General features: G+C 46.1%; 1 protein-coding gene across 2 annotated transcripts; it reads left to right on the forward strand.

Moving 5' to 3' along the window:
* The first annotated feature begins 326 nt into the window (after nucleotides 1-326).
* Nucleotides 327-11,994, forward strand: EIF2S1 (eukaryotic translation initiation factor 2 subunit alpha). Of its 2 annotated transcripts, none has more exons than XM_075843256.1 (8): nucleotides 327-457; nucleotides 3,181-3,422; nucleotides 4,293-4,372; nucleotides 6,840-6,991; nucleotides 7,502-7,608; nucleotides 10,250-10,347; nucleotides 11,299-11,442; nucleotides 11,839-11,994. In XM_075843256.1, the coding sequence occupies exons 2-8, from the start codon at nucleotides 3,182-3,184 to the stop codon at nucleotides 11,962-11,964; spliced, it is 948 nt and encodes a 315-aa protein (XP_075699371.1). In that variant the 5' UTR covers nucleotides 327-457; nucleotide 3,181; the 3' UTR covers nucleotides 11,965-11,994. The 2 variants fall into 2 exon arrangements, with proteins under 2 accessions (XP_075699371.1, XP_075699370.1); XM_075843255.1 differs by lacking the exon at nucleotides 327-457 and adding an exon at nucleotides 498-676.
* Nucleotides 11,995-18,096: the final 6,102 nt, after the last annotated feature.

Genomic DNA, 18,096 nt, shown 5'->3' on the forward strand with positions numbered 1-18,096 from the left:
TGGAGCATTCACAGGGTACTAGCGCTGGGTCATGTGACGTGGTGTGGCAGGGGAGGGAATCACATCACATGACCTCGCCTTCGAGCGGTCACCGCCAAATCACGTGACCCGCCATCCCAAAAAAAAATCCCAAATTGCGACAATATCGTTGTGTTTAGAAAACTCAGATTCAAGACAAAACACCTAGCATTACAATATGTCGTTTTGTTTTTTTTACACCAAAAACGTTTAGGCATCGTTTACCACAACCAAGATGGCCACCTTGCGCTCACTGGTTCGCCGGCAAGGACGTGCTATACTCTTCTCGTCTCTATGGTTCCGCTTTGTAGAGGCGCATGCGCTGTAACGTCTTGCTGGGACGCATGCTTATGAAATAGTGCGGCGTGTGCTACAGGAAGACACATAGGGCCCAGTCACCGATCTGATCGCGGAGCACCGGAGTTCAGTGATAAGACAAGTACGTTTATATTTCCTAACTGCGGCAGTGCCAGGGCGTGAGGTTCCTTGTGTTGAGGGTTTGGAGCTGACCCAGCAGCTGGGTTGGCACCGGCCTGCTGCCTATGAATGGAGGCGTCAGAAGCGGACGATGAATGTGCGATAAGGGATCACTGATCTTTTTCTTCACTTCCTGTCATCCCCTTGGAAATAACTACAGACTGCGGTGCAGCGTGAAAAGGTTGATAACAGGGAACAATAGCTTGCATTCATCTGCACAGTAGTAGTCTAATGGATTTTCTCCCACTAGCATGTGCCGGCATATTGCTAAGTGGGGGTCATGAACGCAACCGTGGGGTTTAGGTTTTTTAACATGGGAGCCTATGGATGACGTATGATGTACACAGCCTTTTGTGACGTATACGGATCCTATAAGTCTATGAGTGACCGATACAGCTGTAAGGCTCTGTTTACGTCTGCTTTGGGGGCCTCCGTCGCAGAATCTGTCATTTTTGCCGGACAAAATAGCGCACTGTGGGGGAAACCCGATGGAACCTGTTAAAGTCAGAGTTCCGTCACATGCCGTTGGTTTTTGTCATGCGATGATCTGACGGCTCTACTTTTTTTTTTGTCGTTTTGCTCCTTTGACAGAGCAGAACAATGGAAAACCTGAACGCAGGTGTGAAGAAAGCCTTAGGCTCTGTTCACATTACATTTTTTGTCTACGTCAGAAAAAAAAGTTCCTCCCGTATACGTTAAATGTGGCCTGTGACGGATGCCTAACCGCGACACCGTCACCGTAGAGTTTAATGGTATCCGTTAAACGAGTACGTCATGAGCGTTGATGACGTAAACAGATACCATTATAGTCTATGGGTGACAGATGCCACTATTAGTAACGGATCTGTCACGCATAGACTATAATGGTGTCTGTTTAACGTATACGCCATGAAAGCCCATAACGTACCTGTTAAACGGATGCCTGTGATCGATGCCATACAGTGGCCACCATGCCTGGTCTACGCTATTCCATCCTTAAAAAAAACGTATACCAGCGCGACAGGGGCCCTAAGGACGCACTTATTTCCCCCGTCCGTCGAATGGAGCCCTATTTACACTTTTAGCGTGTACGTAGGGAGCTTTCCAGACATTACAAACACCCTTAGGCCTCATGCACGCGACCACATTGGTTTTGCGGTCCGCAAATCCAAGTGTCCGTTTCGGCCCATCGGACCGCAAGAAAACCATGTTGTGGATCTGTGTGTCATCCAAGCTCACAGATCCACATCCATTCACCAGTACTAATAAATCCGCAATTGCGGACCCTAAAATGACTTGTCCTCAGTTTTTGCGGGCCGCAATTGCGCCCACCGATCCGTGTAAACCATGGTCATGTGCATGGGGCCATAGAAAAGAATGGGTCCGCAGTTTGCAAAAATGCGGGTCAATTGCAGCCGCAAATGTGTGGATGAGGCCTTAGGTGCCTGTCACGGGTATCCGTCACCCATAGGCTATTATGGCATCCGTTTTTTAGATACGCCTCTATTGTATCCAGTAAAAAAAAAACTGTATCCCTGGCGTATACCGCCTGATTGAGGCCAAAAGAAAAACTCTTGGCCTTTGTCGGTATAATGCGTGCCTACAGGTACATGTGACGTGTTCGCCAGGAGCTTGCCCAGCGAATACGTCAAACGTGCAGGCAAAACGCAGTTTGAAAGAAGGATCTTACTGACCAATAACCGTCACGTTTCGCTCTTTTTTTTTTTTTTTTTTTTACTGACAGTGATAAAACAAATTTATTGTTTTTTTCTCCCCGCTGCGTCCAAAGGTGCCGTCAGACCACGCGACAGTCCTGCATCTTGCAGTTCCCCTTATGAACCACACGGGTTTCGGCTGAAATGTAAAACGGACTGCAGGACATGCTGCAGGGCGGTTCTGCTATGTCCAGGTTTGGACACTAGGCCTCCCCTCGTTGGACGTCTGTAGATAAAGCCCTTAGCGTGCGGACCTCCCCCTGCCACGTATATCAAAAACCCTTTCAGATTGCGTTTTGTATGTTCTCGGAGGTGGGCGCAGTAAGAGAATGAATGGCCATGATGAGGCCGGTTTTCTGCTGACCGGTCAGTGATGATCCAGCACATAAACGTTCTGCAGACACCGCAAAAAGTCAAAGCCTCCGATAAAAAAAAACCACATTGCGGCCCGTCCTACTAGATGACTGGTTCTTCAAGGAGTCCTATTAATGGTCGGTCTTCTACCCCCTCATGACAAGATGTGCCCCCTGAGTTCAGATCCGTGGGACAGCGGTGATCTCCGACCTGCGGCTCGCCAGCTGTTGTGATACTACAACTCCTAGTATGCCGATAGTTGTACAACGGCTGGAGATCATGACTATAGATAGAGCACGGAGGAGAATAAGGCCCCATTTGATAAAATGTGGGATCATTTTTGTCCCTCCAAATCGCATTCATGTCTGCGAGGAGATGTTGAGGGTCAGCACGCTGTGGCAGCCCCTGTGTGAGGGAGGACTTGGGCCGGGCGATTATGACCTAAATCAAAGTCACGATTCATTGAACATGTCACCGCCATTACCATTAATGGCCGTTTCTTTGGCCACACCCATTTTTGCTTGCCACGCCATTGAATTAGTATAGATTCCCTGAGCCTGCTGTATACTACTGTATATAATATACCCCCTGACACTGCCCCTCGCACAGTCTGTAATCCATGATCTCTACGTTACAGGATGCCTGGGTTAAGTTGTCGGTTTTACCAACACAAGTTTCCAGAAGTGGATGACGTCGTCATGGTCAATGTCCGCTCCATTGCGGAGATGGGCGCCTACGTCAGCCTTCTGGAATATAACAATATCGAAGGAATGATCCTCCTCAGCGAGCTCTCGAGACGACGTATTCGATCCATCAACAAACTGATCCGCATCGGCAGGAATGAATGTGTGGTCGTCATAAGAGTGGACAAAGACAAAGGTAAGTGACGGTTATCTACTGGTAAATGCGGCTGACCGATCCCTGTAATCCGACATTTGATCCAGAAATTCTCGTAATCCAGTATCGAACTTTAATTGAATGTGGAATTGCAGAAGGGCAAAGAGACCCGATTTAGAAAATTTCTCTGGTTAAAATGGATCTTAGGCATTTATGTTGTATCCACAGGATATGCCATACATGCCCGATAGGTGAGGGTCCACCTCTGGGACCCCCGTGGTCTCCGCGGAGGAGAGGTGGCCACATTTGTGCACGACCCTCCTTATAGGAGTTACGGAAAGAACCGGCCAGAGGTATGAAGCCGGCCATACATACACCTAGGACTACGATTGGACAGAATGCAACCGATCGATTGATCGATCGATCGATCGCACGGACGATCATAGAAACGATCCGAACAGCAACATAAGAGTCATTTGGCCAATCAGTTTTCTCATCACTTGTGGGACTTCAGGGCTGCAGACCGCTTCTCGTCCTGCGCCTTAATAGTAGTTTGCAATGAGCGGGTCTGTCCTACAAGCTGCCGCACTGTTACAGCGCAGTGATGGGGCGGGCACAGGAGCTGTATGGCGGCATTATAGAGCTCACACCCGGCTCTAAAGCTCGGGATCGACCACCTACGTGGTATTACAGAGGTAGGGCCTCGCTCTGCAAGGCCATTGGCGCTACTGCGACGTACGATAATTTTAGCCAATGTTTAACTTTAAAGTTCGGCTAGTGCTGATGTCAGGGAGACGGCTCTATTCAGGTCAGTAGACCAGTTCAACTTCTATGACCTAGTGACAGGTCGTCTCTATGTAGGTATTTCGTTTGGTGGAATCATTATAATCTTTATTTTTTTATTTTTTTCAGGATACATAGATTTGTCCAAAAGAAGAGTTTCACCAGAAGAAGCGCTGAAATGTGAAGATAAATTTACCAAATCCAAAACTGTAAGAACATGTGATGTTAATGATATTGTACTGGAGTAGGGCTCTGTTCACATCACGTTTTTGCCCTACGTTTAGCGTGCCTGTTGGGAACGCTCACTACGTACACCCTAACTTGTCCATAGGGCTCCGTTAGCTCAACAGATTCCAAAAGTGTGTCCTATTGGCCTCCGTCGGGCTGGGATACGTCGGTCTACTTTTTATTTTTGAAGATGGAATAATGTAGTATTCTACGCTACAACATCCTGAGGAAGCTAGCAAAAAAATTGATACCGTGCAGTATATATATATATATATTTTTTATACATGGAAATTTGTGTGTGTGATGGGTGCCAATGTATGACATTCGTCATAGGTATACGTTAAACCTATACATTGCGGAGCTTTCTCAGGGCTGGAATTCCTGGGAAGAGCATCAGGTAGCGCTCAACCCGGGGATTCTGGTCCTGGGGAAGCCCCTGACGTGCCTGTCTATGAATGGTCAGTGATGTCAGGGACTTTCATGTAGGGAGTCCCCGGCTAACGCATCTGTAGCACTCTGGCTGAGGACTTCAGGGCTGACGAAGCCCCTGGCCTTACTGTCCATATATGGACACTGATGTCATAGGCTCCCTCTAGAGTTGAAATTGCTCTGGCTCGATGATCTTAAAGTCACTGTCTATATATGGTAAAGGGCTTTCCCAAGACGGGAGTCCCCGGCCAGAGCGCTTGTGTTGCTCTGGCCGGGGAATCCATTATTGAAAACTCCTGACATCACTGTTCATATATGTACAAAGCACCGCTGTGCCTGGGAGTTCAGGCGAGGTATTCCACTGTATGCCTATACAGTGGTATATATCTGTTTTCTGTCAGAGGTATATGTCTACTCCTCCTGACGTATGCTTCCGACAGAAGAAAAAAAACCAAAAAATAAAACGAGATGTGAACAGGGCCTGGGTTGTCCTTTCTGGCAGCTCCCCTCATTACGGTTGTCAGAGGTCCAGCCAGCAAGGGAAGTAGAGTATTACACAAAACTTCTTCCACTGGGGGCTTTCTACAAGATTTTGGAGTTTGTCTGTGGGAATTTTTTGTCTATTCATCCAGAAGAACATTTTTGAGGTCAGACACTGATGTTGGGGGAGGGGGCCTGGCCTATAATCTCCGTTCTAGTTCATCCAAAAGGTGTTGGATGGGGTTGAGGTCCGGGATCTGTGCAGCCAGTCAAGTCCTTCCTCACCAAACTCCCCCAACCAACCATGTCTTTATGGACCTTGTGTACTGGGGAACAGTCAAGAGGAACAGAAAAGAGCCGAACCCCAAACTGTTCCCACAAAGTTGGAAGCTACAATTGTCCGAAAAGTCTTGGTATGTTGAAGCATTAAGATTTTCCCTTCACTGGAACTAAGAGGCCGACCCCTGAAAAACAACCCCATAGCATTACCCCACCTCCACCAAACATTACAGTTGGCACAATGCAGTCAGACGGGTAACGTTCTCCTGGCATTCACCAAACACAGACTCGTCCATCAGACTCCAGATAGAGAAGCGTGATCCATCACTCCACAGAACACGTTTCCTCTGCTCCAGAGTCCAGTGGCGGCGGCTTTACACCACTCCATCCCACGCTTGGCATTGTGCTTGGTGATGTAAGGCTGGCATGCAGCTGCTCGGCCCCCGTGCCATGAAGCTCCCGGGGCAGTTTTTGTGCGGATATTGATGCCAGAAAAGGTTTGAAGTTATTGAGTCAGCAGAGCGTTGATGACTTTTATGCTCCTCAGCACTCGGCGCCACGCTCTGTAATTTTACGTGGTCTGCTATATATGCACAGAGCTTTCTCCTGTGACTTGCAGTCTGGTGTAGTCTTTACACTGCGTAGTAATCTGATCTAGATAATAAAAACGAACTATTGCAGAATTCAGCTCTGTTTTTTCGTCCGATGTCTGTCTACAGCCTTTGGTAGATTTTTGTAACCAGCAGAACTGTGAATGCTGCTCTGGAGTATATTACAGACTTTAACTCTGGATCAGTAGAAGATAAATAATGCAATGTTTTTACAAAGTTGTTCAACATTTTCTATAGATTATGCTTTTATACAGCAGCCATGTGTTACATTGTGTGAATGTGATTTGTCTATTCTCACACAGCGGTAGAGACAGGGCTCATAGGGTGAAGGGTCTGATAGATGTAGATAAGAGCACTGACCTACTTACCCTACGCTTGGCAGCTACACATGATCAAGACAGGTTTTCAGACTCTGAACGTAAACCAGAATATTCTCACCCAATGACAGCAAGCACAGATATTGAAAATGGTTAGAAATTGAAACGCCAAGTATATTAGAAAGTTGATGGATTCTTCATTATACTGCACGCTGCAAACCCGCTCTAAGATGCATTCAGCAGCGGATGATGTATGTGATGTTCCATGGCTCTGGACCTGTGTGGTTGATTTCGGGAGGGCTTTTTGTCATGTTTTGATCCTCTAATTCCAGGTTTACAGCATTTTACGTCACGTAGCAGAGGTGTTGGAATACACAAAGGATGAACAGCTCGATAGTTTGTTTCAGAGGACAGCGTGGGTGTTTGACGAACGATACAAGAGGGCGGGATATGGAGCCTACGATGCCTTCAAGCAGGCGGTCTCGTAAGTGGAGCGTCTCAATGCTACAGATCAGAGTGAAGGGTTAAAGGGCATTCTCCTCATTTATCTCCAGTTTACAGGTGACTTATATTGGGGAGCAGCTTTACTTCTCTCACACTGCCCAGGTATATACTCCACTTTAAAGGGTAACTAAACGTGCAACAAACGTCTGACTCGTCATAGTGACATGTCAGAGGTTTTGATTGATGGGGGTCCGAGCACTGAGCACTTAGAAGTAACGTCTTCCAGCTCCTGGGTGATTTGGATGCAGCGATGGTTGTTAGTGAAGGGATTAGACATAATGTATGCTCTTGATTGATAAGACTATTCCCTAATATATGTAGTATAGCAGAGCTGTGCTTTACCCTCTTCCCCCTACACCAAGACATACAGTTATATCATTGTGGTGCATTGTGTGGGTGGCAGTAATGGCGAAGGCGGAGAACCCTCTGACCTGGTCTGTTTAACCACTCGGTGACTCCCTAAATTAGTCCTTTTTGTGTTTTCCTCCAGGGACCCTTCAGTTCTGGATGGATTGGATTTAACCGAAGAGGAGAGGCGAGTTCTCATTGACAATATCAACAGGCGTCTTACCCCACAAGCGGTGAAAATCCGAGCAGGTAATTACTGCGGTCTGCCTCGGAGTCATTGTGATACTTCCTGTTATCCAGATGGATATGTAGAAGGAAAAATATCAGTCATTATGGATCCTGTTGTACGTATGGATTCATCTTCTACATTATTGTAATCCCCCTTTTCCAAGCGTGATCAGGCCGTGCACCTGCGGACAATCATATTTCACTGAAATCAATAGGAGTAAGGCCTTATTCACACGAGTGTGTTTCTAATCCGTGTGCTGTCTGTTTTAACAACGGACAGCACACGGACCCATAAAAATTCAATGGGTCTATTCACACACCCATGTTTTTTCACAGTCTGTGTCTATTGCGAGAAACTTTGCATGTCCTATTCTGGTCTGTTTTTCCAGACCAGACTTGCCCATTGAAGACTATGGGTGCATGAAAAAAAAAACGGACGGCACATCGACGACATCCATTTTTCACAGATCCGTTGCTAAGCGATGCAGAATAAAAAGTAATAGAAAATGGTGTCTGAGCGATCATGTGACCTTCCAGTGGGTAGTCCAGGCCTTAGGCTAGAGCTACTAGGGTTGCGCGATGCATTGAAATGACGATACGGTTTCGGTACCGTGCGCCCTCAAACTGTTCAATACCGTTAATTCATGTATTTCGATCGTAAGCTGTGCGGCCGTACAGCTTTGCATTGTAATACATGAATGTTGTTAGAGCGGGGCTGCAGCTGTGTGATACAGTCATTGCCCCGCTCCTGACAAGTGCGTGCGCGGTCAGCATGAGGTGATGCGACCGGCGCTGCACTAATAAGCACTGGCACTAAAGGCAGAGAACATGGCGGGCGCACTGCAAAACACCCCCATGTTCTGTCTTCAGTGCCTGCCCTGCCACGCGTTAGAGCAGCGCCGGCCATATTACATCACATACTGACCGTGCGCGCACACACTTGTTCTCGGGAGCGGGTCAATGGCTTATTACACAGCCGTAGCCCCGCTCTAACGGCAGAGATCAGAGAAACTTCTGATCTCTGCCGCTATTCCCTTGGATGCCACGATCAAAGCTGATCGCAGCATTCAAGGGGAAAATAAGAAGGGGGGGGAATGCCCTTTGGATTGCATCACATGGAATCCCTGTGACGCGATTGAGGGACATACCATATATGGGCAGACAGCACAGGGTCCAGGGCTGTCTGACCAGATTTCCTGTTAGGGCATACTGAGGTATGTCCTAACAACTGCCTGTGGACTATCCCTATATAGATATATGCCAGGACATTAAAGTTTAAAAATTAAAAAAATACAGTAATGTTAAATAGAAAAAAATTTAAAGCAAAAAATACACCATTTAATAGTTATTAACCCCATCACGTACCTCACACATTAACCCACTGTTGCCCATTATGACTGAGAAACATGATGGGCTTAATTACTATTAATGTGAGGCACAAGGAGGTTCAAAATTCATCATCACACCACGCGCCTCACATCAGAAAATGGAAGAACTTTTTTGTATTTTTGGTAAAGTATCGTTTTGGTATCGAAAATCGCAATACTGCACAAAGGTATTGAAGTCCAGGTTTTAGTTTCGTGACAACCCTAAGAGCTACACGGCGAGTTTCGCCTGGACACCGGCTAATGCAAGTCAATGTGGCCACGTTGCGACCCGCGGCACGACAGTTGCAAAAAAAATCCACCCGGTTTGGATTTCTTACGACTAGTGTCGCGGTCACAATGCGGCAACATTGACTTTCATTACCTGTGATGCGGGCAGGAAGACGCAGCAATATTTTGTCGTGCGACCCGTGTTGCGGCCAAAGTCCCCGTGTAGCCCAAGCCTTTGAGACTGCTTCTATGAGCATTTATCAGTGAGGAGAGCGCGTGAGCGACTTTCTCATCTAGTGGAGAGGATTAGAATAGACTCATTCTTGGTATCATTGGCGGTCCCAGCAGCCGGACCGCTACGATCAATATCCTATCTATAGGTCACAAAACTTTGAGGGTCCATGCGTTTGATGGCGACCGCACACTGCGAGCACTAATGCTACCTAAGCCGCTAAATAGAAATAAATGAGCATTACTGCTAAATCTACTTACAACAGGGAGGTTCCTAACTATATACATTTGCAGTCACCGGCGTTCGTGCACCAGTGTACACGTTTTTGTTTCATTTTGTTGGAATGTGGTGGTCAAATTTTTGTGGTGTTCGTGTGTTTTTGACGTCACCAACTTGATCTAGCAAGTAATGGGCAGGGCTGCACAAACTCCGGGGCACTCTACTTTTTTTTTCTACCCTCCTCCGTTATTTAGATATCGGTGCCGTTCTGTTTGGCGCCCGATATTTAAATAACCCCCTGAACTGTCAATGGGGCGTGTAATTGACTGTGTAACATGGCTGTGGCACTGTCCAATCCGCTACGGACAGTGTCACAGCAAGAGCTGGAGAGAGGAGGGCGTGGTGTGCGCGCGCACGCTCTCACTCTTCAGCTCTCGGCAGACAAGGACAAGACTGATCTCTCACCAGAGATCACACAGCATGCGCGCGCTCCCCTCCCCTCTCCAGCACATTTATGGGCAGCTGAAAGGTTCTCTTTTTAAAGTGAAGATTTGTATTTAGTAACATTAGATCGTTCTGGTCTTGTGGTTTCCATATTTAAGTTTTTTCTTGTAAGATATTGAAGTTGCGTGCTATGGATATGAAGGTATCGATGCTGTCAAAGATGCCCTGAGAGCAGGACTTGGGTGTTCAACAGAAAATATGCCAATAAAGGTAAAGCAGACGACTGTATAACATTGTATTGTATGTGGTACTGATGTATTTCATCTTTTTATTTTCTTCCTGTATTGATTGTAAGACATCCCTCTTATAAGGACAACAACATTTTGTAATGGAAGCCAGCGATCAGCTGTTATGGTCGCGTCTGGACGGTCATTGTAGCATTCCATGATGGACTGTGTATAGTCCATGGTTATTCATAGGTGGGGCCGGGCTGCCAGAGCAGGAGACCACGTTCAAGTGAATAGGAGCAGAGCTGCAGCTCGGCCGGTATACAGTGTACAGAGCCTTCTGCGTCCGACACCGACCACTGCATAAGTTATGGTGCACGGAGGCAGCCGGAACAGCTAATCCGTGCATGGTCCGGATGTCGGACCCCCACCAATCCTATACTGATGATCTATCCTGTGGTCGGTATGAAAAACCGCCCCGTGCCCGGACAACCCCTTTAAATCTAATGCAGCAGGTACCCTATAGACAGCCAGAATGTTTGGACTCGGACTATGCACAGGATTTTGAGCTCAAAGTAAAAAAGATCTCTGACTGATAAAGTATATTAAAGGGGTTTTCCCAGAATCCTAAATTCTCAACCGGATAGGTGATGATCTTCTGATCACTGGGGGTTCCACCGATCATGAGAACGGGGGTGGTCAAGCTTGCGCACTGCCGCTCCATTCAAAGTTCTCTGGTAATGACTGAAAAAGCCAAGTGCACCGCTCAGCTGTTTCCGTCATTCTCATTGGCTGTTTATGAAGCGGCAGACACATTCTCGACCGCCGCACCTTTCAAGCCCCTCCTCTCTAGCACGCAGTATAATAAATCCCATAAGACGTGCCCTGTGTTTTCTCTCCATTATCCCTACAAACCATCTTGCTAAGTGTGACCGATCCGACGACTCTCACCATCCGCAGCGACACTAATGACCGTGATATGCGATTTGTGCAGATAAATCTGATCGCTCCGCCTCGGTACGTCATGACCACCACCACCCTGGAGAGGACGGAGGGGTTATCTGTACTGAATCAAGCAATGTCTGTCATCAAGGAGAGGATTGAGGAGAAGAGAGGAGTGTTCAATGTCCAAATGGAGGTGAGATTTATTATATACTATTCCGTCAGCTGATGCATCATTCACGCGTTTCGGATCGTGCACCTTCTATTTTGAGAACCGCATAAAACAGCCGGGAATAGAATCGCAAACAATTTCCCTGTATACTGATCTAACCTCTACAATATGAGGCGTAGCAAATGTTTATTTTATTTATTAAATTTACCAACATTTTTAAGATCTCTGCTGGCTGTCAGTTCATGCACACGGCCGTACCGTATTTTCGGCTCCTGCACCCATATAAAGTATGAACGTCCTGTCTTTTGCAGAGACTTTCTACTGCAAATATATTGGAAGGCGTCTTTTCTTTCTTTCTTTCTTCCTTTCTTTCTTTCTTTCTTTCTTTCTTTCTATGTAACGGTCTCACTTCATGTTTAGCCCAAGGTGGTCACAGACACGGATGAAACAGAACTCGCCAGACAACTGGAGCGACTGGAGAAAGAGAACGCAGAGGTGGACGGAGATGACGACGCCGATGAAATGGAAGCGAAAGCGGAAGATTAACCCACAAATAAAACCGCGTGAAAAAAGAATTCCAAACGACAAACTGGCCATAATATCTGTATATTGCCCCCAAATATAACATTTTTATTCAGGCGTCCCCTTTCTAACTCTTAATTCCGGTCTGTTTGCAGAAGACGTATCCATTAAACACGTAGATTCACCAGACTTTTATATTCTCATACATCCACAGGACTTTTTTAATGGCCTTACAGAGCTTTTCCGAAGAGGCAGGGCGCGGTTTTTGTGCTCCGAGGCCACGTTTATTTAGGACACATCTCCCTTTGGCAAGTAGTCACCGGTGTAATGTCGATCTGATCATGGGTCTCATTTATCGTGGCTCCGCGGTATGTCTGGGGTTAGGGTTGCGGCCCTTTGCTTTTTTTTAATTGCTACATAAACTATACGATCAGCCAATGAATGAGCGTTTGCTCGTTCATCGGCTGATCGTTGCCCTGATTACACAGGACAATGATCGGGAATCATATGAACGCGCGTTTCCGATAATTGGCCCGTGTAAAAGGACCTTAAAGCCTCTGCTAGACTCATCCGGTAGCGGCTTATCGCCTGGAAAACCAAGGGGTCAGATAGTTTGGAATCCAACATGCCCGATCCTTCTCTCCCCCGACATCTGGCAGTGGGGACGCCGCCATGCACGTTAGAAGGTCGGCCGGTCGTGCGGAAATCAGTGGGTTCATCCAACATACATCTAATGGGTATGGCCACCGTAAGGGGTTAACACAATTTTGTTTTTTCTGTTTTATTGAACAAGATGATTGTTTTTTGGTTTAAAAAGCGGATTTAATGGAGAAACTGCAGCTGAAGGCGGCACAAACAAATATAACCAGCAGGGGGTGACATTGAGCAAGGGAAAATGTATTTAAAATCGGGTCACATCTGTTCTAAAATGTTCTTCAAGTTTAGGACTGCTTAGTGTACCATACTCTTCTATGTGTATAGGTGGTGCCCGCTTCCATCTAGTAAATGCCATTGTGTACCAATAGATGCAAAAGTCTATACAGGATGTGCTTGTATCCAAGTGTTCTAAGTAACTACAGCCTGGGACTGTCACTCCGGTACTTGTCACTTCAGACGTGGTGTACTGCGGCCATATGTAAGATCCCCTATGGTATATGGGTACGTGGCTTTACCTGTACTGCCATACACTTGTGACTACTTGCCGTTGTAACTGGTGGGCTTCATTACCTGGGTGACCGGTGCGGTCGGCTTCTTGAAGGAACCATAGCACAATACATTGATATGGAAGACCCCGTTTTTTTGTTTTTTTTATGACCGTTTTTGACACCTATGTCAGTCCCTTGGTGACAAAAAAAATAAAGTCTGATATTTACCCGTGTTGTCCTGTATTTTTTTTTTTTTTATATTTTTAAGGCTTGCTTCACACGGCCGTGTTCGGTCCGTGGGATACAGACCGTATGTAAGACATGTTTCCCGGACTGAACACCTTTCAGGGAGCCGGACTCCTAGCATTATAGTCCTCCATTATTTCATGTCGCTATCACCCCGGGGGAATACGGTCCCGCACTGAAAACATGATTAGTGTATTGGACCGTTTTTCCGCCGGGAGGCAGGGACTCCGAACATCATAGATAACTGGGATGCTAGGAGTCCGGCTCCCTGAACTGTGTTCGGTCTGGGAAATACGTCCTACCTATGGTCTGCTTATCACGTATCCAACACGGCCGTGTGCAGCAGGCCCAATGAGCACATGGGGAGATCTATTAGGCCGGGGCCCCACGGGTCGAATACGCGGAGTAAAAATCACGCAACGTGTCCGACCTGGAACCTGCAGGACATTCCGTCTGAAAAATTACACCATTTATTTTTTTAAATGGTCTGATAAATGAGTGTTGGAGTCTGGGTGCCATGGACGACTTTGCCGTTTGACCTTGTACTAAATCTCCCACAATCTTTGTAGCTTACAGTGGAAAGGTACTGAGGGGGGCAGTGCGGAGACATATACCATAGCGCTGCACACGGTTCTTATCACTGGTTGTGTCGGTTTGAAAAAACAAAACCTTTTTTTAAATACGGTTAGGGAATTCTGATTTGATAGAGAGGGTTCCATGTTCTGGCCCCATGTATTGCTTAGGACCCAGCTCATCTGTGCACCAGTGTCAATTAACGTGAAGGACGACCGTGTAATGCTTCATTTTTTCCTGTAGTGGTGCTGCAGGAGACCAGAAACACTTTTTGGCCCTGTTCACACTGAGTTTTTTTGCAGGCCGGAAAATTCTGATCTGCCTGCAGGCCGTTTGCTGCCTTTTTTGGCCGTGGCCATTGAGCGCCGCGGGCAAAAACGCCACGAAAAACGCTTTCTCTGCCTCCTATTGATGTCAATGGGAGGTCAGAGACGTAAACGCGCGAAGAGAGGGCATGTCGCTCGTGGGGGAAAAAACGCCTCCGCCTCCCATTGAAATCAATGGGAGGCGTTTTTGGACTTTTTTTGGTGCGTTTTCCAAGTCAAAAAACTGTGTGAACAGGGCCTTTGGGTTCCCTGACAAATTATAGCAAAGCGATGTGTGGTACCCTTTTAGCGAAGTGATTGTCTAAAGATCTAGAGAAAAGAGGACCTTGTAGACCACCAAAATGTTCACCTTCATATAAACCGTACTTGAGGTTATTCCAACTGGACCACCCCCTCTATTCCAAATATAAATAACAATTCTGGAGAATCTTTTCTTCGATCTCTGCGTTGTGGCGTTCCTCTGTTAATACTCCTAGAAATGTATGAATAAATTGACAACTGGGTGTCACCAGTTGGGGGGTGTGCCTCTACTCAGACTGACACTGTCCAATCAGAGCTGGCAGAGTAAGACTAGGGACATGCCCATTTTGACAAGTGCTTTGGTAACGCCCAGTTTTCAGCTTATTTTTAGGCGGAATAACAGAGGAGAGGTACAACGTAGAGCTCTAAGATGTCACAGAATTGTTATTTCATAGGGAATACAAGTATTTACCAAAACAGACGTGTCGGGAGAGGTGACTGGTCCTCTTTAAGTGGCATAGACATATCTGTTGCATTTGCCCAAAAAAATTATTACCTCTATTGTTGCGTCACTGATAGAAACTGATTCAGCAGTGAGCAAATGGCTCACTGTATATATTTGGGGTATTCTCCTTTTGTTGGTAATTTCAAATTAGATTTTAAAGGGAATGTGTTGCCAGCAAAACATGTTTTGTTTTTTTTAGTTAAACAATTAGTGTATAGGTGATTAAACATTGTTCTAATTTTTTATTTTTTTATCACGAGTCAGAAAATATAAATTGGATTCTAATTTATAATATTTTCCATTGCTGGTCACTAGATGGAGCCATTACCCAAAATTGCAGCATTGCATGTGGTAAAGCAACCACATTGCTTTATGCTGCAAAATTTGGAAAAAAGCCCTCGCTCTAGTGAGCTCTCAGAATCCCCCCCCCCCTCCTTTATCCTGTCTAGTGCCGGGAGAAACGAGGGGATTGAACGGTCTAACCTCCTACACTGTGTGTCGCCATTTTTTGAGCTAACACACAGTGTAGAAGGTTTACATACAGTAGTAAACACACACTGAACACAAACATACATAGAAATCCCTTACCTGCTCCAGTCGCCGCCGCTCCCTCCGGTCCGTCCGCTCCGTCTGCTACCGCTGCTCCATGTGCACAAGTCCGGAAGCCGCGACCGGAAGTAGTAATCTTACTGTCCGGCCGCGACTTCCGGTCCACAGGAAAATGGCGCCGGACGGCGCGCATTTCAAATTGAACTGTGTGGGAGCGGCGCATGCGCCGTTCCCACACAGACGGTGTACATGTTAGTGGATGGAACGGGCCCCGTTCGCAGTCCCTATGGGACTGGAGCTGCCGTATTCCATGTCTGTATGTGTCGTTAATCGACACATACAGAAATGGAAAAAAAAATGGCAGCCCCCATAGGGAAGAAAAAGTGTAAAAATAAAAAAAAGTAACACACAAACACACAAATTAATCCAAACGTTTTTAATAAAGCACTAACATCTTTAACATATTTAAAAAAAATTGTGGTGACACTGTTCCTTTAACCCCTCAGCGACATCAAGAACTGAGCCCGCGCCATGCGTGGAGGGTGCCGTTATTTTCATACAGCTGACGCCTGCCTGCAACGGCTGGGATCGGAGATAACTGATCTTGGCCGGTTTCACACCACTTAGATGTCAATAGAGATAGCAGGTTGCTGATTGGTTGCCATGGCAGCCAGAGGCCTCTAGTCTGCCATCAGTCTTCTGCTGTTAAGCCTTGCCAGAGGCAGGGCTGAATAGTAGAGCACAGATAAAGGCAATACATTACGGTACAAGTATTGAAGGGTATTTCATAAGCGATCTATAGATTGCGTGGTAAAGTTCTCTAGAGGGACTAAGTAAGTAGAAAAAAAAAAAGTAACAACGTTTTAATAAATATACAAAGAGTCAATAAATAACTAAAAGTTCAAAAAAAAAATCCTCTTTTCCTATCTTCCAAATTAAAGGGGTTTTCCGCTGTGTTTTGACATAGCTGTAGCGATGACGTGATCGCTGCAGCCAATCACTGGTCTCAGGTGGAGTACGGCACAGGAACGCTGAAGCCGGTGCTTGGCTGTAGCGATCACGTGGGTATAAGGGTATGCTCAGACGGCCTATTTTGGTGCCGTAAACGCCCGAAAAATCGGAAGCAGAACGCCTCCAAACATCTGCCCATTGATTTTAATGGGAAAAACGGCGTTCTGTTCAGACGGGCCGTTTTTCATTGACTCATTTTTTTAACAAATTGTTTTTATTTTGTAAAAGATAAAAAAAAATATTTAAATGTGGTATCTTCGTATTTGTATTAACCCACGGAATAAAGTTAACGTCATTTTTACAGCACAGTGAACGCCATAAAAATGAAATAAAGCAATGACGAAATTGTTAATTTTTTTTTTCAAAAATTCCACCCCACAAATTAATTCTGTAAAGTTTCCAAGTACAATATATATTACTTTAAAGGTGTCATTAAAAAAATACACCTCGTCTTACCAAAAACAAGCCCTCATACGGCTATATCGCGAAAAACGCTTTCTCTGTCTCCCGTTGATTTCAATTGGAGGCAGGAGACAGAACTGCGGCAAGGATAGAAGATACCCCAAAGACAAAGGTTTACTTGTTGTGAAACTACAATTCCCAGCATGCCCGGACAGCCTTTGGCTGGAATCATAAAGCCTTTGGCTCCAGGGCATGCTGGGAGTTATAGTTTCACATCAACTGCGGCGCCAAAGCTTGCTGACCTCTGGACTTAACTAGAATAAACTCTGCAAGCCAAAACTATCAAAGCTTCGCCTGCGCGTACCAATGACAAACATGAGTAACGGAACTTCTACAGTGAAAAGCCATATTACCAGACACTGTCATTTTTATTGAAACGCGGTTTAGAATCTTGAACCTCGTTGGCCTCTGTAGCTGATCACGTGGTCCCGTTCACTACCCGGTGGAAGACGGTAACCTAGCAACAATGGACGCTGCTAACAAATCTATGATGGAGCGCTACGACTGCTGAATGGAAGGTCTTGTATTGTGTGCGTTTTATATGTAGTCCCGGTGATAGCGTGGGACTAAGCGTGCGGTATATTTATGTGTGCGGCTGCTGTGGGACTACAAGTCCCATGTAGTGGATGCAGCGGCCGGATCGCTACAGGAGTATACGTCCGTGATCTGTGGATATACCTTTAAGAACATCTCTTTGATCAACGTTTTTCTATTTCTGGGAAAGTTGGGTGACAACCAATACAGGTGTTACGTGGCCCTGACCAATGTGCGACTTCAGATGCCGCACATCATCGCGCGGCCATGCCTCTGCTACGTTCAGTCTTCTGTGCCCCCCGTTTTCCTTCTTGTCAATTTGCCCCCTAATATAATTGCCTAAATTCAGAATTTTCTGTTTCGTTTGTGTTAACCCTTTGCAGCCTGAGGTAATTATATTTTTCTGTGTGTCACAAAGCCTTGAAACCTTCCTTTTTTTATTGTTCCAATGCCTTCCATCTATAAGGGTATGTTCACACGGCCTATTTACGGACGTAATTCGGGCGTTTTTGCCCCGAATTACGTCTGAAAATAGCGCCTCAATAGCGCTGACAAACATCTGCCC

Source organism: Rhinoderma darwinii, chromosome 12 (assembly GCF_050947455.1).
Source record: "Rhinoderma darwinii isolate aRhiDar2 chromosome 12, aRhiDar2.hap1, whole genome shotgun sequence".
Lineage (NCBI taxonomy): Eukaryota > Metazoa > Chordata > Amphibia > Anura > Rhinodermatidae > Rhinoderma > Rhinoderma darwinii.

Bases quoted from the DNA above. Each gene is read 5' to 3' on its own strand.
- EIF2S1 (XM_075843255.1), top strand. From the start codon at position 591: ATGTGCGATAAGGGATCACTGATCTTTTTCTTCACTTCCTGTCATCCC. The intron at 677-3,180 runs GTTGATAACAGG...TCTACGTTACAG, and splicing joins CTGCGGTGCAGCGTGAAAAG to GATGCCTGGGTTAAGTTGTC. The intron at 4,373-6,839 runs GTAAGAACATGT...CTCTAATTCCAG, and splicing joins AATTTACCAAATCCAAAACT to GTTTACAGCATTTTACGTCA.